Genomic DNA, 24,491 nt, shown 5'->3' on the forward strand with positions numbered 1-24,491 from the left:
CTTTGGGTTCAGTATTAATAGGATTTAAGTCATTTTAACAAGGTTTTAATTGGACCAGCCTGAAATGGAAAACCACTTTACCTTCCCCACTCAGTCTGGACAGATACTGTACGCCTCACTCACAAAGAGAGGTGGCAAACAATAGGACAAGAGATAAACATGACTGCGAGAGGCATGAGAGAATGAAGAAGGGTGAGGTAACAAAACGATGGAGGATAGAGACAAACGGAGAGAGTAAGAGCTCGGATGGGAAGAAGAGACCGCTCGACTGGTCTGACCCGGCCGCGTTACCTTGGCAACAGTATGGGGGAGCTTTGTTGCTGTTCCAGATTGCATGGGGAGCAGAGAGAGAGAGGGAAAGTGTGTGTACAGTACATGTGAGTGCATATGATAGCGTGTGTGCGTGCGTGAGTTATATTCATCTGCGTTTGTATTAAGTGTCTGATTATATCTGTGTCTGTGTGCATGTGCATCTACTGTGCAGGTTGCATAAAATCCTACACACACACAGTTATGCACACACAGCACCGTCAGAATACACACATGGCTTCACAGGGTTTGGTTGTAGTGAAGCATCAAGATCTACTGCAGGAAGCATGTTTCAACTCCCAGAGGAAGAGTTATGCATTCTGCACACAGGAATGTCAGCAAATGTTGAAGCCCTCGCAGCGGGGGGTTTGCTGTGGAGGAAGGGAGGGAGGGAGGGGGTTGTTCTTGATGATGTATTCATAACCCAAGTGACGGTGTTTGAACGGATGATGAGATAGAGACAGGGTGGGAAGACAGAGCAAGATGGAGGAGGGAGATAATAAAAAGGAGAAAGTCGGAGATAAAAAAGAGAGAGAGAAAGATTAAGAGGCAAGAAAAAAGTGAGAGAGAGAGAGAGAGAGAGAGAGAGAGAGAGAGAGAGAGAGAGAGAGAGAGAGAGAGAGAGAGAGAGAGAGAGAGAGAGAGAGAGAGAGAGAGAGAGAGAGAGAGAGAGAGATATATATATGGGGGTGTTTAGTGTTCACTATCACATTTCCCCAGCTCTCTCTTCTCTTCTCATAGACAGCAATTATTTATCAGACACAAAGAGCTTTGCAGGGGAACCTTCTACATGAACCAAACAGCCCACAGGCCAAAGGGTAGCCTTCACACACACACACACACACACACACACACACACACACACACACACACACACACACACACACACACACACACCACATACTGGTGGTGAACATGACTATATTATTCCCCTCAAAACTCTGAAAATAATGCTGCACGGGGTATCAAATATGAACTGTGTTAAACAGGTGTGTAAAAAGCCCTTATTTGAACCTTATGTGACCCACAAGAGTACATCATATTGTGGTCACTGTAAAAAGGTCCCATTGTGAGACCAGTAGAGAAACACAGACGCATCCATGTCTCATACAAATGAATGTGATCAGAAACGCAGTGGAAGGCAGTAAATGTACAATAGTGTCCAACAATGGTGTAATGCTCATTTTATTTGCTCTTGCACTCTTGATTTTATAATTATTTTGTTATTATCTACACTGCTGCATTGTCTGAAGGAAGCCAAACTAAAATAAGTTTTACTCTTATAAACCTTGAACAATAAAAGCTCTGCCTGTACTCCTTCCTTCCTGACTTGACGTTTGAATGGAAGAAAAAAAGACCATCTCTTTATTCAAAAATGAGATTTTAATCTGTGTTTTGTCATAACTTCGGGCTTTTGAGGTCATTTAAATGCTGTTCAAGAAATGTGTAGCTTGTGTCTGTATGGAAGTCTTTTTGGGACGTTGGCAAATCCTGAATCATGTTTTAATGATTCCCAGAGGTGCCTGCATGGCGACACTTTGCAAAGATTATCAAATTGCCGGCAGTCTGAAATGGCTTCATCTTTCCTTTTCTTCTGCTAATGACCCTAATGGCCAATAAAGACATCAGGAGAGGCTCTAAGTATGTGGATAAGAGAGAAAATTGTACATTATTACTTTAAACTGAAACAGAAGCACTTATCTTGACGACGTATACAATAAACCAATACTAAAGTACTACTTGAGTACAAAGGTCAGTGTGATAGCACGTAGGACCTTGTTGCTGTTGGGAGGAAACCGCCTAACTCTATTTTTGCATGAATCAGTGCTATTGAACACCTTTGCATCTGTGTGTTGTTTTTCGAAAATATTGAAATAGAAAGTAGTAAAAAAACGCTTTGGACAAAACCTCTTAACTCCATTGGACCCTCAAACTGTCTGCTAAAGCAACTAACTCCACCACCTCCCCCCCTCTCATGCAAGTAATTGACAATATATAAAGTCACCAACTTTGATGAGGCAGTATTGCCTTGTTTTCAAAATGTAAGGTTTTCTCAATTTGCTGAAACAAGTATATTTTTCATTTTCTGAAATTCACATTTTGGAGTTAGGTGGTTTCTTCCTGACAGCAGACATATGTAATCTCCTGTCTTCTTAGTTGTCAAGTAAGAGAGAAACACGGAGAGAAGAAAAGTGGAGAAAATGGTAGAAACTTAAGTAAAGGTAAAACATTTTATAAGCTACATTAAAACTAGTTTGTTTTTGACTAAGACCAGGAAGGACAGTGGTGAGATGATTCTCCAACTGACATCCATATGCCTGTGATTATCTATCTGTTGTCTGAAAACCCCCTCTGGAGACAACAAGAAAGGATGGAATGATTCAGACATTCTCTGGTCTATCAGTGGTGCATTTGGCTGTCCTCCCTTTTAAACTGTGGTCTTCCAGTTTTAAATTGTATTGTCTCCAAATGGGAACATCTGGTTTACAAGGTAACAAAACACAGTATATCATAATACAACATACAATGAATGAGCCATAAGTTGTTTTCCAAAATAATGACAGCCTTTTAGGAATGTTATTCAGAACTCCACGTCTGACTTGATTCATTGTCTCCACCAGGCCGAAGGCATGGGAAGAGTATGTTTTGCACTCCGTCCGTCCGTCCGTCCGTCCGTCCGTCCGTCCGTGTGTGTGTGTGTGTGATATTCCATCCTAATTGGCTAACATTGGCTTTCAAAGTTTGCAGGATTGGCCCGTTTTGAACAAAAATCCTCAAATCATGAACGCAGTGTGTAATTTACGTGAAATCTTTCACAGACTTTCCTACTAGGCAGAGGAATATATCCCACCCTTTTCGCATTGGCCTGTTATAGCGCCAACAACAGGTGGATTTTTTGCAAAACTAATTTTTGGAACAAAATGCCTCAAATCATCCAATTGCCATCCATGGCACCCTTTTCACATTGGCCTATTATAGCACCACCAGGAGGCCACAACCTGACCTGTCCTGGTGGAGAACCTGTGCTCCCCGAGGTGCACTTTATCTACGTAGTTCATTATGCAGACGTGAGCATGGGCGTGCGTGCACTTACACATACACCACCACACCACTGCCGGCTCCTAACACCTGTCTGTTCATAGCTGCACTTAATCTCTCCCTCTACAAGTGTGTGTTGTCAGGCCTACACTCTTCGTCATTAAATACTCTGTCTTGTCTGCCTCCTTACTCTGACAGACATCCATCAGTGGTGCTGCCAGGGCTGCCTGCCAGCCCACAAGACAAACACTGCAATATCATCCAAGGGAGAGATTTGCAACAGCACTTCAGAAATGTTTAGCTCTATTATGCATTCGGCCGCATGAATTTACACTCAATTGGTGATGGTTTTTGTGGACATTAACAAGCGCTTGTCTGGTATGTAAATCATAGACACTTATGAATTAAATTTGCATTGATTTACTCGGCGGTGCTAGAGTTTATAGTGTTGCATTGGTGATGCAGAGCTATAACACTCGAGGAGCCCTCCACATCTAATGCTCCTGTCAGCAATATCAAACACACCTTTAATTAACTTAGAACATATGCTTCCATTTACCCTGCTCTCTCTCCCTCTCTCTCTCTCGCAAAGCAATGAAAGCATATAATCAGAGGGCTATTGGCTGGGAAAGGGAAAAGGAGCACAAGTGTGTGCCAAGAAGCCTAATCATTCTGTGAGCAAGAGAAAGCGCACATTTCACAGTGATCAATGTCACATAATTGGCCTGCACAAGGATTAAATGAACCAAATCCCCTTCCTTTCTCTTTTGGCTAATAGTTCTGGTGTGTTTCTCCTGTTCATTTGACTTTGCCTCCGTTTAGGGGCCTAATCCTTTGTGAATGTGATCTCGTTCCTAGCTGGGATGCATTTATGTAGGGTGTTTGGTGTGACGAGCAAGGAATCAGGTTCAATACCATTTATCCATTGCAGGTTCAAGCTAGCCACTTGTACACACAGCCCAGCTCACCTAATGTCTTCCCTTTCTTAATACTTTCAGTTGTTTACCGTTCAGCTACACATTTTATACAGCCAGCCTATATAGTGAACACTGCATTGTGTTTTGTGTGGCTTTATTACTGTAAGTTACTATCAATATTACAGATTGACAGATTAGACTCATGTCTTAATAACATCCAATATGACGCCAATATCCTCCCCTTTGCAAATATAGCTTACAGCTTTACAGAGATCACTGGGTTTAGTGTACATTCACTGTGCAAATATGTATACTTCTTTGCAGATTTATATCGTGGCTGAAGAAGGCTCACTATGTGTGCATTAATAATGATTCCATACTTCAGGCAGTCAGTATTTTAATTGATCTCACTGCTTACACTGGATTTGTTTAATAGTAATGAACTAGGAGGAGTCCTGCTGCATGTTAATTCAATTACTCCATCAACTGCCAGTCTCCAAATTGAAGAATATTCATGCCAGTCATATGAAGGTTCTGATCGCCTTTAGGGTGAAGCAGGGAAGAGTGGACATAACCCATCCATAAAGGTGCCAGGTTCAATTCCCTACTCATTTGTGTTGGAGTTAGTCTGCTAAATGCCTGAAATGTAAAGGCAGAAGTGAGGGGGCGGCCAGCTGGCTGTACTTTTGATTGATTTTGTTGTCAGGTTTGTACCCCTTCTAGCACTATCGGACACCTTGTGACAATTTCCATGTATCACTTACTTGGCAGAGCTAGAGCGCCACTAGTGCTGGCCACTAGTCTCTAAAGCCAGACGATCTCTTCCACAATCTTGGAATGCTCCAGAGACAGTCAACAAGCTTAAAGGGGACATCTTTGTGATGTCACTGAGATGTACTTCATAATGTTACAGATTTTTTTATTATTTATTATTTCCACACAACAACTCTAAGGTATATTAAATGGAAGCAAGCACTTTGAAATCCACACACTGATGAAGACTGGCTAGCCAAAACGTTTGTCATTAAATCAAATCAAATCAAATCAATTTTATTTGTATAGCACATTTAAAAACGACTCTCCTCGTACCAAAGTGCTTCACAGGTCAAAGAAAAACAAAACGATACAGTGCAATACAATACATCAGTGAAACAATAAAAAATAAAATAAATAAATGCATAGTTATGGTACAGTAGACAAGAGAGACAAGAGAGCCGTTAAAAGGCAGTACGGAAAACGTATCCTATGGAGTGCAAGACTATTAGGGGAACTGGAAGGCTTGAGAGTAGAGGAACGTTTTGAAGCCTAGACTTAAAACTCTCAGTGGAGGGGGCAGATCTAACAGCGAGTGGGACGCTGTTCCAAATTGTAGGGGCTGCGACAGCAAAGGCTCGGTCGCCCCTGAGCCTCTTCCTTGTCGCTGGGACTTCTAGGAGCCGTCTGTCTGCTGACCTGAGGGTCCTGATGGAGGAGGAATATGAGAGGAGGTCAGAGATGTAGGAGGGGGCCAGTCCGTTTAGTGCTTTGTATGTGAAGAGAAGGGTTTTGAATTGAATTCTGAACAACCAGTGGAGAGAGGCAAGGACAGGGGTGATATGGTCTCGTCTCCTGGTGCCAGTCAGGAGTCTGGCAGCCGCGTTTTGCACCAGTTGGAGACGGGATAGGGATGACCGGGAGATTCCGGTGTAGAGGGAGTTGCAATAATCTAGACGGGATGATATGAGTGCATGGATTAAGGCATATGGAGGAATAAAATAATAATGTACTGCTTGTTCTTCGATGGTTATTATGGTAACGGAAACAGCTATGGTCTGAAATTCAACCCATACAAATTTGAGAAGGGGAAGCTGTCAAAAGTTCTGACTGGAAGAAAATGGACAAACCATGACACTGTATCACACACATCTATTTTTAAAATAACTTATTTTATATGTCATAGATAAGATGTATATTTTGTAAAGGTTTCTTGAATTTTCATTTTGGCTCAGGAGCTAGGCTTTCGTTTTCGAGTAGAAGTGCTTTAAATGGCAGCACAGGGGATATGGAGGTGGGGAAATGACTGGCTAACTGTCTTTACATTTTCGGGGCTTATGAATTTCAGACAGGTAGGCAAAGCACTTGGAAATTGTGTCTCTCTTGAGAAACTACTATAATCCTGAAAGACTTCTAACCTTTAATCAAATATAAATAAATCCCAGTTGCCATTGGCTGGATGCAGAAAACAACAAAAGTAAAGATTCTACTTGACTTTTTACTGTCAGGTTAGAAGGACATTTAAAATTAACAACCTGCTGGTTGTGTGCTGTTTTGCTTTGGATAAAAGCTGCTATAAGCAATAATAATATGTCAACATTTGAATTTTTTTGGTATTTAGACAGCCAGCAATGGGTAGAATGCTCCCCCCAAAAATAGTCTCTGTGACATCTGCATTTTCCTAGAAGCTTTGTCGATTTGCCTGTCTACTCCCTGATTGGTTAGTCATTGCGACCGTTCTTTTTTTTTTTTGGACCAATGACAAAGCTTCTCTGAACATTTTTTAAAATGCAGATTGTGGCCCCTAGATGTGTCACAGAGAATTTATTTTAGGAGCGTTTTACTCATTGCTGGCTGTCTGAATACCAAAAATAAATAAAAAATGTTGACATATTATTGCTTATAGCTACTTTAAATCAGACAAAATGGCATGGTTAGATCTGTGATGAAAATACCAATTCAAAAATATGTAATATTCATTTTAATAGTCTTTTTGGCTACGCCTCTAGTAGCACGGCTGTCATTACAGCGTTTGTCTACCGCTCAAAGAAACGCATGGTCCTAGCACCCAATTATATTTTGGAATGCAAAAACAAATTGTCATTTTACTGTAAAATGTATAACTAAATATATAGTCAGTACATTTCCAGAGTGTCGGGGGCAGAGCCATTGTGAATTAAAAATAAGTGTAATTATTTTTGCATGTACATGGTTATTGTGAAATTGAAAGATTATATCAATATTTTTCACTGGTAGATATTGATATATCATGTAAATGATTACATGAGTGGCACATTCTGGGGCAAGGTTAGCCTGGTATGCTTTGGTCATGATGCAGTGATGAGGCAAAACCACACTCTTGAGTGGAACACATTATTTATTTCCCACCGAGGTAAACACAGTTTGTCAGACAAGTGTATCAGTATTATTGTTAGTCATACACTACCCCCCTACAATAGAGCCAATTAGTTGATTATTCAGATGGCAGTGTGCTGTGGGCCCAGCGCTGGCTGGCAGTGAACAGATGTTTGAATGGAGAACTAACAGCCGCGGGCCGTGCCCTCTGCACGGCTCTGAGCTGCGGTGTCACACAACAGACTCGCTGTGATCTCTGTTGACTTTGTTTGCCAACAGCATGTCACAAACTCAACAGAAAGAGCAAAACAATGGGCAGCTGGAGACAAATGGACAAAAGTTCATTTCTATATACACAATTAGAGTGAAAGAGACAGCCTGTAGACGCATAAATCCACAGATAGGGAACATCTGAAGTGCATCTTTGAACTCCCCACATTACCATGCATGTATTACATTTCTGTTTACATTTTACATTGAAGTATCAATTCAACCCCCTTCCATACTAGCCATTTAGGCAACCATGTTTCCAGTGATTGGCTAACCCTGAAAAGTCAGTGTTAACCCTGCTCCAGAGCAATCCCAGGGCCAAACTGTGCAAGCCCACTTCAACATTATTGTTGTGTGAATAATCCCTGAGCCATGGGCCAACATCTCTCTTAGCCCAGGGCTAAGAAGGCACTAAGCCATGGGCTAAGTGCAGTGTCAAAGCCCAGCGGGTTTCTTTTGCCTGACTAAGCAGTACTGTGCCGGAAAAATAACGTGCCCAATAAAGCAGTGTACCAGGGCAGTTACAAATGATGTTTGAATTCCAATAAATAAACAGCAGTTACACACTACTTCTCGCTGAAGCGTGAACGGAATGATTAGTGTAAGGGGGAAATTGCTCCGTCATACTGTGTAAAAGTATATAGTGAGTGCATTTTCTCCAGCGTGTGTTAAAGCGGCAGTTCACATCATCATAAGCTCATTATATTGCAGTCGTAAAGGGATTATGGGCTCCAGTATGGCATTGTTCTGCGGCTGTTGGAACTAAAGAGGACTTGAGAAAGAGAGAGAGGGAGAGAGAGAGAGGATTCACTGTGTGTCTCCGTGGTACTGGATACTAGGAAGTGTTTGCTTTGCTCCTTATAAGCCGACAGCAGACAGGGCAGGGGTTGCACTACTTTCACTGTTTACTAACATCAGTAACTGCACACAGAAACATTCTGAGGGATGGATCATAAGGGTCTATTTGGTTCCATTTGTACACTTTGAGTTTCAAATGGATTTGTGAACACTGAGGGTTTCGTGTAACAACCCCATCCACACAAACATGTGCATGTCACACTTTCTCTAATTTATGTCTTATAATGAATGTTAGCCCGGATCTTCAATGAATAGGATAAATCCTTATTAGGTCCGGGGACAATAACCGCATTACCGCAATAATCACTACAACAATTTATGTATGTATTTGTTTTGGCTGGTGAAAGTAGTTGCAGTGGTGAATATAGTGTGTTATATGAAATGCTTTTTTCTTCGTCATTCGTCATTAAACTGTCTTCCATCCCGTGTTCATGCTATGGGCTTGTGGTGTGGTTAACCTCCAAACCACCGGGGCACGCTGCTTTCTCACCCCGCTGATGAATATTCCATACTGTCACAGCACTAATTCTAATCGGATCACTCTTCTTCCCCTTTCTCTCTGTCACTCCGCAGAAGAAGATGGGAGTGGTGAAGACGCAGGAGAAGAAGGAGCGCTGGAAGGAGAAGAAGGCGGCAAAGCGACAGAGGGAGAAGGAGGAGGAGGAGCAGCTTCCAGAGGTGGGAGAGGAGGAGAACGTGATGCCGGCTGTCATGGACCCCCTGGAGAACAGGTTCCTGAACCACGCCCAGTGCGACCAGGAGAGGATCAATGAGAGGCTGCTGAAGAAGACCTACTCCAAGAAAAACAAAATGGTCAGTGGCCACTGGCCAAAAGGCCTGCTTTGTGTTTTCTAAAAGCGAGTTTATTCTGTGTCGTACGACAAAAACGATGCATTTCTAACTGAAAAATACAATTTTCTCTTTCATGGTGCGGCGCAGCCAATCAAGGAAGTCCTAAAGTTGGCTGTTTAGGGCTCCTGGGAGATAGACAGGAAGCTATATATTTGTGGCTGTTTTGTTTTGTACATCGTGTGCAATCGTGTGGCTTTGTCTGGGGTCAGTGGAAGGGTTTTATTATGGTCTGGTGTCAGGAACATGTTATAGTTGCAGAGTTCGCTGGCATCTAGTGTGGATTTTATTTTATTGTATTGATTTTTAAATAGTGTCAGCCATTGATTGACAATTATAATGTTCTGTGCCAGGCTCTTGCATTTCACCCATAGTGTCAGCAGTTTTTTGGTTCCTGGTTAGTGGTGAGTTTTATTATTGCTCAAAATCAGAATAACAACACTGTACAATGAGCTTCATCATGTGATGTAATTATCTATTGGACCAAAAGTTTAAGTAACATTCAGCTGCAGAATGTGAGATATCAAATATTATCTGTTGAATGGCTGCTACGCTATGGTGCAGTACACAGAGTCTGTTGAATGGCTGCTACGCTACGGTGCAGTACACAGAGTCAAAGTCAAATCCTTACAAATGTGGTTGCATTTGTAAATTCTGAGAGTTAAATGAACACAGAAGATTTTAGAGTGCACCCCTCTGCCTATTCCACCTAAATGTCCCATTACTGCACCACCATACCAAAACAAGCCCAAACAGCTGTGCTGCTGCTTCCATTCACCACGGCTACAGCCAGTATATTACTCTGTTATATGTCATCTCACTCCTTCTCTACAGACCGCTGCCAATATCCTCCGCCTGAAGCACACTGCAGAACAGGACTCTATTGTGTCAGAGAGAGAGAGAGAGAGATCCACGTACAGTATTAACAGTTAGTTTTAAATGGGCGGATGTTTTTACTGCTCCTGTCCCGAGGCCAAGATCCTCTCAGTGCTATCGATGAGAAGTGTGTTTGTGTGTGAGTTAGTCAGGAAGCCAAGTAAATAATGAGGATATGTTGCCTGGAGCTCTACTGATTCGCTGTCCAAAACAGAGATAAGATTTCCTAAGGAAGTCAGCATGGCTGAAAACGAGGCTGGCCTTTTGCAAATCATTTACTTTGCAAGCATTTATGTGCTGCTTATTCCACCTGCAGGATGTGCGCTACAGTGTCGCCAAGTCTGCTTATTTGTTATAAGTGACTTTGGGCTTGTGCATTGTGCAACGCGACCGCTTTGGTTGAGAAATATAGAAGTATTTGAGAGCTGTTTGGCAAAATGTGATGCTACAGAGCATGCTAATGACTGATGCTAACAACAACGTCTGTCACTGGTTACAATGCTTCCCCCTCGGGTAACTTGGATACCGTTGTGTTTACACACGAACAGACAGGACAGTGGTTCTCAAAGTGGGATCCGGGGACTCAGAGAGTATACAAATGGGTTCCATATTTTACAATATAAATAAAATATAAATAAATAAATGATAATTATAAATTGAGGTCCCAGATATAAATGGCATTAAATGTGGGTCAGTAGCCGCCCTAATGCATGTCAAACTGGGCGTCCTTGAAATTAAAATGATGAGAACCACTGCTAGAGCCCTGGCATATCTTTTCAAATGAGTGGTCTGCTAAGTGTCAATTTGGGGTCCTTGACATGAAAAGGTTTGAGGCCAGATGGTGTAGGACACACACATAGACTCAAGCACCCTCACACTCAAAGTACAATGAACCCAATTGAATGCATTTGTAAAGCTACTTTCACCATTTCATGTTATATTGTTTACTTTATTAATTTAAAAACAAACAACATGTTGGTGCTCCTTACTATTTGGTGGTAAAATTACATAGCGATTATTCACTTCCTGACTCTCTGTTTCCGAGTAAACCAGCTTTCAAAATAAAGGTGTTCCCTGTAGAAAATAAATGTGTGGTTTTCCTGGAATACACAATTCAGACACCAGATTGGTGGTAAATGAGTTAACTAACTAATTGTTGGGGACCACTATGTGTATGAACCTAGTCGCTTCTTTTGGGCTCGTTTTCGTAGTACTGGTCACTTGTTTCTCTTTCAACATATGGCACCACTGTTACAGACACTTTAGGGTGACCATGGCAGAATGGGTAGAGAGCCCGGGCGGTAGGACAGTAGGCTGGCAGTAAATGGGGGAGAGAGAGATGGAGAGTGACATACAGCAAAGGTCGTCAGGATCGGGACTCCAGCCTGCAACATGCTGTAAGGCTACATTATTATAGGTGCCCGTTCCATGTTTGTAAATCCGTTCCATGTTTGTAAATACATAGAAATTCAGATGAAATTGCGAGGTATTGGCAGTGTTGTACCCGAACGCGTTCAAAGAACGATAGTTCACGAACGCGTTCTCATTTGGGCTGAACGTGAACTGAGCGTACTGTATTTCTGCCTGATGAACGTCATTGTGAACGCGTTCATTTCTGGCGTGTGTGAACGTCACTTTATCACGTTCAACTTCGTTCAAAGAGTGAGTGAGCCTTCCAGGCGAAACCCCCGCTAAAACATACCCTAACCAGTCCTTAATATCTAGCGGAAAACCCACCAATAAGCCCTTATCCAACACAAATTAACTAATCTTTCTCAAGCCGCACAATTTCACTGGAGCCCGCAGCGCGCATATGCGCGCAGACACATACAATCCTACATGTCCTGACCCAAACACTGAGGAGGTAAAGTAAACTTGTTTATAATGTGCCAAGAAAAATAGATTCCAATTGCTTGTTATTTTTGCGTCGATGAGGTATGTCGTATGTGTCCAACTGTCCATACATGATCACCTCGTTCGGCCAACAAAATATATCTCCCTCCCTCCCACAGAAGCGCAGTGATGCCTGATTTATTCTTCGTCGTACACGTGTTCCATACTGAACATAGCTGATGAGCTGTGAGCTTGCAGGCTGTAAGAATGGAGACCCTTCACAATAAAAGCATACAGCTTTCACAAGTTGGCCCATAATTAAGACAAGGAAAAGGATTAAGAATTAGGTGGCATTTCACATTGCAAAGAGCTATTATTTTCCCCAAAATGTAAAAAAAAAATATATATATATATATAATAAGGAATTAATTTGGATAATGGTAATGGAGAATAAAGTCTGAGGTTCTATATGGCTATGGGCTGTGGCAATAATAATAATAAAAAAAGAACGGAAAATAACTAAAATTGTTCATTTTTTGGAACCATGAACTTCAAAATTTTGAATTAGGAATTCTGAACTGAACTAGTTCCTTTTTAAATTTCTGAACTGTGAACTGAACTAGTTCATAAAATAAATGAACTTTCCCAACACTGGGTATTGGAAACGTACAGGACAGTAAGACAGGAAAGTAAGTGCTTTATTCTGGCCCTGTAAGCTCTTATAAGAGTCAAAGTACTCTAGCTTGATGAAAGGAGGTAAGGAGGCAGTGTGCTCATTAAAAATAAAAGCATCCCCTATTCAAAGACTTGCAAAACTAGCACAAAAAGACTTTGAACACATTTTTTGCCTCGTAGCCTTAATAAGTTGCAAAATATCGATTTGTTTTGGTTTGAAGAGGTCTTGGTAAATTTAATAAAAGTAGTGCCCTGTGGCTGTGTCAAGAAATACTGCAAGCTGGCTAACAATTAATACGTATTTCCATGAAAAAGGCACTTATTTTAAAAGTTTTCTATGCAATTCAATCTTAGAGGCTTATTTTATTGCTATGAATTTACTATGAAAACCTGAATTTGCGTTTGTCACGTCACACCTCCATATGGTCACGCCTCGTGACATCACGCCTCCATATATGGTCACGCCTCGTGACATCACGCCTCCATCTCCATATGGAGCTGACCTGTTCTGACATGCCATATGTTGGTCCTTCCCCACCCGTCCATCCTCTTCGATGTCTCCCTTTTGACTGATACCTGTCCATTCAAACTCTAGGCGGGCCCACCCAAAAGTTATTAGTGCTGGCAGACGGCGAAAACTGGCCGTTCTCAACAGGCCAGAAACTTAAAGGACAACTTTAGTTTTTTTCAACCAAGGTTCATGTTTTAGGTTGTTATTAGAGAAACTAAAAGGTGAGTGTTAATTTTCTTTCATTTGCTGCTTTCAATGTATTTTTTTACAAAATATTATGGCGATTTTTTTTAAATTATTTACTATAGTCCTAATAAACCCCAAGAAATTACATCTGGCCACAGAAGATCACATGATCTACTGAATGTGAAGGTAGGCTACTGGGGGAAGGCTTATACTGTGTGTATAGGCTCAATATGTCAGTTTGTCACATTCAATAGATCCTGTGATCTTTTGTGGCCAGATGTAATTTCTTGGGGTTTATTAGGACTATAGTAAATAAAAAATAAAAAAATCGCCATAATATTTTGTAAAAAAATACATATTTAGCCCCATGCTCGAATGCCCCCGCCCCCCTGTCAAAAACTGCTAAAATCCCCAAAATGAAAGAAAGCAGCAAATGAAAGAAAATGAACACTCACCTTTTAGTTTCTCTAATAACAACCTAAAACATGAAGCTTGGTTGAAAAAAAACTAAAGTTGTCCTTTAAGGCCCGGCCTTACCTGGGCCCTCATCAAACCCTGTAGACTCAAGACACTGCCTCCGCTGCCACCCTAAGATCTCCATATACTGTATGGAGCTGACCTCTTCTGACATTCCATGTGTTGATCTGACCTCATCAAACCCTGTACACTCAAGACATGCGACATATGGCCAGTACAGAATTCATTCCATATGTTGATCTGACCCCCATGCCAAAGCTCCAGCGCTCGCCCAGCAGTCTGCTGCCTGTCACCCAGGCGGATGCGGCTGTCTGGATTCAGTATATTGCCATGAAATCTGTTTTGCTATCTTGAACCCCAGAAGATGGCCCCTACTGATTTCAACAACTCCCTGGCCTTTCCGCACCGCCATAAGGCTACATTTCCCAGTGTCACACATTACTACCAACCAAGATACAGTATTTTGAAAACTGGATTATGGATTGTTTGTGCAGCTCCATGCATCCCAGATGATGGGTGACCCAATGGCCTTTCCTGTACTCTGGTGCTGTCCACAAGCCAAATTTTCCAATTGCGCACACGTCTCCAAATTTAATTGATAGATGAAACTGTTGTATAATGCACTGAACAAGGCTAAACCCTACTGATTTTCAATAGCCCTCACTCTCAGGCCAAAATTGCATTGTGCCGTTTGCCTGTTGATAGTGAAAGCTTCTCCAGTTGATGTGCTTAAAATGACTAACACTCTGCACACTCAACGCCATCTGTCTCCATGTATTTGTCTCCCTGTCCGTAGGTACTACCTACCCACCACCCTCTTTCTGTCATACAGTCCTCTACCTGGAGCGTCTACCACTATATCCGACTGTGCTGGATCTCTCCCATGTCTATCCCGTCCTCTGTTTCTCCTTCTCTGTCCAGACCTTTGTCACACACTGCCTTTAAGCATCTCTTCCAGTTGATGTCCAGTGCGTGTGAAGCACTGCCTGGTTCCAGATGGGCTGGGGGTTTGACGAGTGGCCCTCTGTCGCTCCTCTGTTTTTATCTGCCAGTAAAAATGTCCACGGCAGCAGCAGAGAGACTCGATCACATATCACAAGGCTGTCTATCATTCACACTGTGCTCTCAAGATAGTTTCCTGTGCTGTAACGTGTGCACAAGTTACACACTCACCCACACACGCACGCACACACACACGCACACACGCACACACACACACACACACACACACACACACACACACACCTAAGTGCACACACATAAACATAAACATGTTTTTATTTTTTCCCCTACATGCTTATCTTCAGACCTTAGTGTATCTGCAGGGCAGGCCAGGGTAGCAACATACACACGTGTGTGCGCGCGCACACACACACACACACACACACACACACACACACACACACACACACACACACACACACACACACACACACACAGCTTAAAACATGTATTCATGCTTACATACTCAAGGGAGGACCATACAAAGAAGCGATCTGGCCATTAAAGCAGCTGTTTGTGTGGATTCCCTCCATGCTTTGATAGCACATAAAGTCTGATTAAAGGCCTGTGAGAGCCTCTGTCATATTGAGCTGTGTTGTGGGGACTTGAAATTCCAGCTCTTTTGTCAGTTGGTTGGTTTTTGGTTTGCTTTTTGCCTTTTTCACGAGCAATGCACTCAACAGCCTTTCCAACCTTCTGGCAGAGGTCAAATTGTTTTTTACGGAACATTATTTATTTGACATGACCTCTGGACTTTTACGGGCCCCTCCACTCAACTGGGCAGAGAAGTGCACTTAGATGGACGTTTTCCCCAGTGGCCAAAATACCCATAAGGCATTTTCTCCTTGTTCCCTGCTCTGGCTTTGCTTGCCCCTTTTCCCTCCGTCTCTTCCAACCTCTCATTCTTTTCGGGCGGCAGTGCAAGTGGATCAGGCAGGAGGTAGAGTCTACATGTGAGCCGAAAGTTCATTTCTCTTCTCCTTCCTTGAGAAAGACACTGACAGAACCCCTAACTGCTGGTTGGTGCCTTGCATGGTTGCCTCAGTGTGCGAATGAGTGAATGTAATGTACATTGTAACTTTGGGATAAAGGCACCCTCTATCGCTGTGTCTGTCTCTCTCACACTTGTCTCTGTCTTCTCACATTCTCCCCTTCTCTAATTTCTCCCTCTTTTCACATTCTCCCCTTCTCTGACTCGCCGTCCCGGCTGCCCCTGGTGTACAGGTCTAACAGTGTGTGATGGTGAGGTGATGTGATGTGATGTGATGTGCAGGGCTCCCTGGGGTGTGTGCTGAGAGAGACCTGTCGTGGCCAAGGAGAGGAGCAATGTGTTGTGGTGGTAGCCTAGCGTGTCTCTCACCCAGGGGTGTGTGCGTGGGGTCACTGACTAGCCCATTCTGACCTGAGATCAGATTCATACGAGGTTTCCGCCGGACACACACTGGTCTGATTAACCCATTCTGACCTGAGATCAGATTCTAAAAAATGTCAGTCGTTCTTCGATTTTTCAAAAAATAGCAGACCTACAAGCTCGTATCGCGCCACTCGGTGGCGCGATATGAGCTTGTAGATCTGCTATTTTTAAATAGCTAAAGCATAACATGATGCTGACACCAAAATGGGTGCCCGTTCAGAATGGGCTAGATCCAATTACAACCCCTGTCATGAAGGAGGGGGGCCTTGAGAGCATGTGTGTATGTGTGTACTGTACGATAATGTGTGCTGTCAGTAGGCCTTTAACAATTATTACATAATTGCCTAATCACAATTATTTAAGATGATCACAATTATATTTAAAAAAAAATCAAAAAATCAATCAATCAAGTTCATACAAATCTAAAAAACTCTCATAAAAGAAACTATTAAGAGAGCTGTATCTCACAGCGCTAAACCTAGCTGGCATTGGTCAACACCTTAATCACGTGATCACGTGACCCATCAAGTCTACATTTAAAACTGTACATGAGGTTTCTCAAGAGAGCCTGGAAGGTGGTTAGACCAGAGTCGCAGAAATATATACACACACACAGTCACACACACACACACACACACACCTTATTGTGTATGCCAGTGTTGTGCCTGTTAGCATGCTATGCTTATATCTGTATCTGTGCGCGTGTCCTTTCAGTGCTTGTGTTTAACCTGAGTCAGCAAACTGTATTATTCATGACCCTACTGGATGCACACTGAAGGTCAAGGCTACGCTAGCACTCACTAAAGGTCCTGGATTCTGTCTCTGCGCTCTGCTATCTTATATTTGTAAATGTCATCTTTGGGGAAGAAAATGTAACTGATGCAATGGCTATGGTTAGTGGTAACACGTAGTGCTAATGTAATGTGATTGTCTCTGGACCTACACATTCCCAGAGAATAAGGCCTCCAACTCATTGTGTATCTTTCAACATACTAAACCATCTATCTTTAAAAAAAAAAAAAAAAACGTGTGTGTGTGTGTGTGTGTGTGTGTGTGTGTGTGTGTGTGTGTGTGTGTGTGTGTGTGTGTGTGTGTGTGTGTGTGTGTGTGTGTGTGTGTGTGTGTGTGTGTGTGTGTGTGTGTGTGTGTGTGTGTGTGTGTGTGTGTGTGTGTGTGTGTGTGTGTGTGTGTGTGTGCGCGTAGCGTGTGTGTCTCACTCACAGAGAGAGGTTGCTATTGGGCAGAAGCCTCTTATCTTTTCAGAAATGATTTCCCTACTTCCTCATACTACACTACAGTGTAACACAAAAGTAGAAGTAGCTCAACATTTTGAGGCTATTTTTTTACTTTGGGACATAATTATTCATTTCCACCCGACAGACAGCAATGATGGACAACATGACCCTAGCATGCACAACACATCCTCCTGAGCCCCTGCCGCTGTTCTGTGGTTTGTTATCCCATTCTGACCTGAAATCAGATTCATACGAGGTTTCCGCCGGACACACACTGGTCTGATGAACCCATTCTGACCTGAGATCAGATTCTAAAAATGTCAGTCGCTCTTCGATTTTTCTAAAATAGCAGACCTACAAGCTCGTATCGCGCCACTCGGTGGCGCGATATGAGCTTGTAGATCTGCTATTTTTAAATAGCTAAAGCATAACATGATGCTGACACCAAAATGGATGCCCGTTCAGAATGGGTTATTTGACAAACGCCAAAGTTACTGCCCTCTAGTTCGAGGGCAGTATAACTTTAATGTTTATCAGCAGCACAACGGATAGGTTGGCAAAGCAGCAGAACTGTCTAGTACTGCTGAGTGCTGACACTAAACAACTAAAGGTGGGCCTAATGAAAACGAACAACCACAAGAACACTTGCATTTTTTTGCATTTTATATATGCATTTCTTTATCGCTATTTTATCCCATTCTGACCTGAGATCAGATTCATACGAGGTTTCCGCCGGACACACACTGGTCTGATGAACCCATTCTGACCTGAGATCAGATTCAAAAAATGTCAGTCGCTCTTCGATTTTTCAAAAATAGCAGACCTACAAGCTCGTATCGCGCCACTCGGTGGCGCGATATGAGCTTGTAGATCTGCTATTTTTAAATAGCTAAAGCATAACATGATGCCAACACCAAAATGGGTGCCCGTTCAGAATGGGTTATTTGACAAACGCCAAAGTTACTGCCCTCTAGTTCGAGGGCAGTATAACTTTAATGTTTATCAGCAGCACAACGGATAGGTTGGCAAAGCAGCAGAACTGTCTAGTACTGCTGAGTGCTGACACTAACCCATTCTGAACGGGCACCCATTTTGGTGTCAGCATCATATTATGCTTTAGCTATTTAAAAATAGCAGATCTACAAGCTCATATCGCGCCACCGAGTGGCGCGATACGAGCTTGTAGGTCTGCTATTTTTGAAAAAAATCGAAGAACGACTGACATTTTTTTAATCTGATCTCAGGTCAGAATGGGTTAATCAGACCAGTGTGTGTCCAGTGGAAACCTCGTATGAATCTGATCTCAGGTCAGAATGGTCTAGTACTGCTGAGTGCTGACACTAAACAACTAAAGGTGGGCCTAATGAAAACGAACAACCACAAGAACACTTGCATTTTTTGCATTTTATATATGCATTTCTTTATCGCTATTTTATTATCGGTCTGTGCGCCCTATCCACTCTACAGTATATGCTTCCCCACATAAAGCGTACGGGGGGACTTAAGATTGTTTGCAGTTTAGATATGGCTGTCATGAGTCAAACTTGCACATTGCCAGCTGAATATTGCTTACACCCACATGAGAAACACCACATCCTCCATGACAGTTTGAGCACATAATGCTTGGGAAGTTCTGCGTTGACGGGGTGATTTAATTAGCGCCTGCTTGAAACTCAGAGAAAACACTGTGCTGGGTAATTGTTGGCTGAGTGTGCCAGTTTACTGCTCTCAAACTAGAGGACTCTCTGAACATAAGCTGTAGCCTACTTGCCATGCAGTCATACATTATTATCGCTGTCGGGCGGAAACCCAAAATCAGAAATCATTATTATTATTTATTTATAAAAACCTACAGACAGACTTAACAACTTTCAAACTGGTTGTGCCCATTTTGGGCATGTCATCATAGGTGAAAATCTTCAAAAGATTATAAAAATGTATTGTACATTTATATGTATTAAGAGACTGCATACAGTACACAATCATTCAGAGATGAAAGGCCAGCAGCTCAGTATTTATCTATTTTTATTTATCTTGGTTTGTACCCGTTACTTCATATGTGTTTCATTCTCACTGCTGTTGCTGCAAATAATGACATCTGCATTTCCCTCCGGGGATCAATACAATTGTATCTCATTTCATCTTATTCACTACTACAGTAGCTGCTCAGAAATACGTAATCCCCATGGGAGCACCCAGCAAACAGAGCAAGTGCCGGAAAATGAGTTTATTTGATGAGCTCATTTGTCTGCTAATGTAGGATACTGACTTACTGAGGATATGAAAATGTTAGTCTTTACTGGGGTTTTCGTATAAACCCAAAGAGCACACACTGTAAGCGCAGAATAAACTTTATATGACTTTCATGACCTGTGTCTTAGGTCTCCCCTTGTCCACTATGCAGTCAAATAATGCAAAGAAATGCCTAAGAAATATTCTTAAAAATGTCACCAACTGCTATCTTTGACCTCCTGTCTTTGCCAGGAATGTTGGACTCTCCTATCACTCTTCTCCCGGCCCCATTATCCTCCAACTCCCCAAGGATACGGCGGCAGCCTCCTAACTACATAGAGAAAGCCAGGGAGACGAGAGGAGAAAGTGAAGGGGGAGGGAGAGAGAGGGAAGGGTAATAGGAGGGGAGAATATGGAATGGCAGAGAGAGGCAGGATTCAGAGGGAAACGTTCTGAACATCTTTTCCTTTCACCGAGCGACATCGTGGTGCTACAAAGTATAAATTAGGCTTTAGCCAGACAGAGACACGGAAACACTGACAAAAACTGTGGCTTACAGGGAGAGAATGGAAAGAGAGATAATACAGTAGAGAAAGCCAGACACCCATGTGCACCCACTGTGCTCATCCAGGTGAATATTGCATGGGAGGCTGCTCTGTGATTAATGTCAGGCTGAAGAAGGTGGCTGGCTAGGCCATCACAGGTCCACACACACACACACACACACACACACACACACACACACACACACACACACACACACCTACCCCATCACCTTTAACAAGCCGTTGTCATTGAGATACAACAGAGCCAGTTCAGAGCAAAGCACTCGGGGGACAATTAAAACAGAGAACATTAAATTAGCAGAGCTCTGGGGTTGTGATGATGTGTGTGTGAGTCAGGTCTGTACTGTCTGGGGAGTGGACCAGACTGCACAGCACAGGACAGATTACTGCTCCTGTGTTGTGGACAGAGCCGGTTGTTTATAATGAGGATGACCTAGGAAGTGAGGTTAGTGCTACGTATGTCAGTTGGAAATAATTCTGGATAAGAGCATCAAAGGTAAATGTAAATATAATGTAACTGAGGTTCGCAGAGAAGGTCGTGGGTCTGGAGTACACGGTAACACTAACGACCAAAAACACAGTAAAAGATTGTGTTTAATTTGGGCGCCTGCTGGCCAAGTGGTCCAGGCGCTTAATAATGACCTTTGCTGCATGTCTCTCTCCCTCTTTCCTGTCTATCTTCACTTGGCAGAAAAGCTAAAAAATAAAACATCTTTAAGATTGTGTTTAATTGAACTGTTTAATTGACAGTGTAAAAATGTAAAAAGCCTCGTTTCCACTATGTCGTGTGATGTCCATAATTCCATTTAATGTGCGCAATATTCCCTCTAGTGTTCAATGCAAGGATTTTTATTTTTTTGCAGATGTACTGAAATCATATATTTTGTATTTGCAGTCGAGTACCCAGAAAAGCCTTCTATAAATAAAGTGTTATTATCAGCACAGTCAAGTCAAGCAACTGAATACTGAATAGAATGCAATCTACGTCTTCTTCTGTTTCCTGACATACGATGCATACAGTATCTCCGAAATCCATAGCAATTCTATGCTCTAAAGGCAAACAGAATTACAGACACCACACAGATCTTGGCGTAAACAAGGCCTTAAAGGTCCCTTCAATTACATTTGAGAATTTGAGGAACAATGAGGATTTGTGTACAGTACATTATATGGAGAGTATTGCTTCTGTGTTGCTAGACAGAGCCTACAAAAGGTAATGTTTTTTATATCATTTATGAGGCATTCTTTTTTGCTTCTTGGACACACTACAGTAAAGAGAAAGGAAGGAAACTGACGAGGAGAGGATGATGGAGTGAAATAGGCCATAAGCCAGTTCCAAAGCCATGATTTTGAAACTAGAGCTGTGGAGTTCACAGTGATATCATCACACTGCCTTGCAAAGGCTAGAGACACACTCTACCTTTAGTGTGTTAAAGGGCCTGGGTCAGGATAAGGGCTTTTGAAAGGATTTTGAATCATTAACACATTGAGTGCGGAATTAATTCATCTTCATCCCCCTTTGACTGCTGGAGCTTTTCACTACCCTTTGAAGACTCACCCAATAGTGTATGTCGTTCCATTCCACCCACGCGTGCCCTAACTACTATACCTGTGCTAAATACATGTAGAACACCTTCCCCCTATTAATTCATGAAACCTGTGAGTGTCTGTGTGCCTCTGGCATGTGTGTGTGTGTGTGTGTGTGTGTGTGTGTGTGTGTGTGTGTGTGTGTGTGTGTGTGTGTGTGTGTGTGTGTGTGTGTGTGTGTGTGTGTAGGCATCCGCTTCTCTGACCATAATATCATTTGAAAACGTTCGTTATAAACCACATATCATCCCTATTTCTGGGTATGTCATAGGCGAGCATTCAGTGAAAAAACATTTGATAGAAATGGCAGCTTGGCATTGTGAGCTTGTAGATAATGACATTGGCTTTTGGCTAAGGCTATTTTGGGCATACTGAATAGGTAAAGAAAGAGGAGACTGAGTATGGAGCCCTGGGAGACCCTGGTCAAGAGCTTAGGGGGTTGATTTAGGACTTCTATTTTACTTACTTCTATATTACTAATCTAATTACAGTATTATGATCTGGGGGCGTGTGGTATGTCATATTGCAATTTTGGGCATGTTAAGAAGCGCTTTTGACACCCCGCGGAGTGCGCAAAACGGCCTTGAATTAGTCATGGGTGTGTTTAAGGCGTGTTTGAGACGTACCCAATCAACATGTCCGTACTATTCTATTTACCAGTCAGCTGATGTCACATACGGAATGCGCACTTTGGGGATCGTGGTATTACATTTCTTCAGGCTGGCACCATAGAAGACATGACATGCCTTTGTCACATTTGGGTTAATTATTCCTATTGCACTGCATGCTGTCACCTTTATGCCTCAAAATAACAGACCCACCTATACCTTTCAGATCGGAATGGAACTGCGAGTAGATAGCAGCATATTGGCAAATTGGCAATCCATGCGTAATGTTCCCAGAATCGTCTAACCCCCGAACATGCAAGTTCGTTTGATATTGTTTAATTCGATAACGATAGAACCATGTACCATACAGCGAATGAAAGCAAGATTCCTAAGGAATATGGAGATTTTTACATTTAATAAAACGGTTGAGAAATGAGAGAACCATGAGTGTTTATAGGCTAATATCAACGTTTTTTTCTGAAAGACAAACGGGCTGTGAACTTGAAGAGCTCAATCACCATCCCGACACGGAAGAAATATAGCCTAGTGCATGCATGTATATGCACTGTTGCACTTGCACACAGTAGCCTACACACGCTCTTTATTTGTTTCTATTGAAAAAGAAACAGTAAAATAACGTTTATTATATTTTATTTCATTCAAATCACGAGGAAGGAATGAGTTGAATGCGTGCTGCGTAATGCTGTGGCCCCGATGGTATGGTCTTCGCTGAGTTCGCTCGTAGCATTTTATTTAAGAAGACTTGAATCGGGTGTGATACAGCGTATGAAAGCAAAGTTCCCAAGGATTATGGAGATGTTTTTATTTTTTTTTAAAGGTTGAGAAATGTAAGAATTATGGCCGTTTCTAATCTCAACATTTTTACCAAAGAAAGCCTCTCTCTTTGCCCAGCAGAGAGCAGCTGTTGCAGTGTTGCCATGTCCCATAGAAACAACTAAATAGGTCTATAAAAATAATCCCAAAAGAAGCGCATATAACAGGGGTCTGTAACCTATTTTAAATGAAGTGCCATGTTTTTATTTTCTAAATAGTGAGTCTGCCATATCCAGATTAATTTGAATGACACCACATTAAAATAAAAAAACATATTTTGATTGTCCACAAATATAAAGTTCTTCCTTCTTTTTAAATATGTTCTTGCACATTGTTATAATGATCATTATATATCCCCCTGCAGTCAGAGTTCATAGTTTTAATGAATGAATGTGATGCATTGTGAGCTGGTATAGATCTGCTATTTTCAAAAGTAATCTTTTTATTTAATTTTTGGATTAGCCGTCCTTAGTTGGGCAAATGCATTCATCTGGGGATCCTTGACATGGGAATGTGCTGTGTGAGGATCACTGGTTTAAACAACATTAGGAGAAAAGCCCAAATAACCACTTTAGAAACAAGAAAAGCAAACACACAGAAAGCAACTTTACAGAAAAATAAGCCGCTTATAATAAACAGACATGGCAACACTCTAGCAGCCTCACAGAGCCGCTCAAGTGTCAAATCAAACAGTGCTTTTTGCGTTTATGAGGTGGTCAGACCCACGTCTAATCGTTATGCGCTGAGTGTCTTTAGGTCAAGGGGCTTAATAGCAAATTGCGCAAAGCGAAAATAATTAACATATGGACACTCCCACAATGCTAAAATATTCAGCAACGCGGTAAGCCATAATGTGTGTGCGTTCAACACGGGCCAGTGCGTTCAACACGGGCCGATATGCCTTTCATAATACGAATGTGCGCAGAGCGAGGCCAATTTATGTATTTCCATTGGTAAAACACACCTTCAAAATCTACCCATAGGAGGTTAAAGTCATAAGTGGTATTAAATGAAATATAAATCATTACTCAAAGAGTATATGAGTCAAGATTATTCAAGTACCCTGACAGTAAATACATACATAAATATAAAGTGGCTAAAGAGA

The 24,491-nt window shown here is 42.1% G+C and overlaps 1 protein-coding gene across 1 annotated transcript in view; it reads left to right on the forward strand.

Moving 5' to 3' along the window:
- The window catches only part of fbrsl1 (fibrosin-like 1), a 257,829-nt gene that overhangs the window by 102,176 nt on the left and 131,162 nt on the right, over nt 1-24,491 (forward strand). Inside the window, exon 2 of the mRNA XM_083784806.1 lies at nt 9,075-9,314. Within this exon, the coding sequence (XP_083640932.1) occupies nt 9,075-9,314 (240 nt within the window). The remainder of the gene's footprint in view (nt 1-9,074; nt 9,315-24,491) is intronic.

The sequence above is a fragment of the Protomyctophum parallelum genome, assembly GCF_964188405.1.
Source record: "Protomyctophum parallelum genome assembly, chromosome: 15".
Classification (NCBI taxonomy): Eukaryota; Metazoa; Chordata; class Actinopteri; order Myctophiformes; family Myctophidae; genus Protomyctophum; species Protomyctophum parallelum.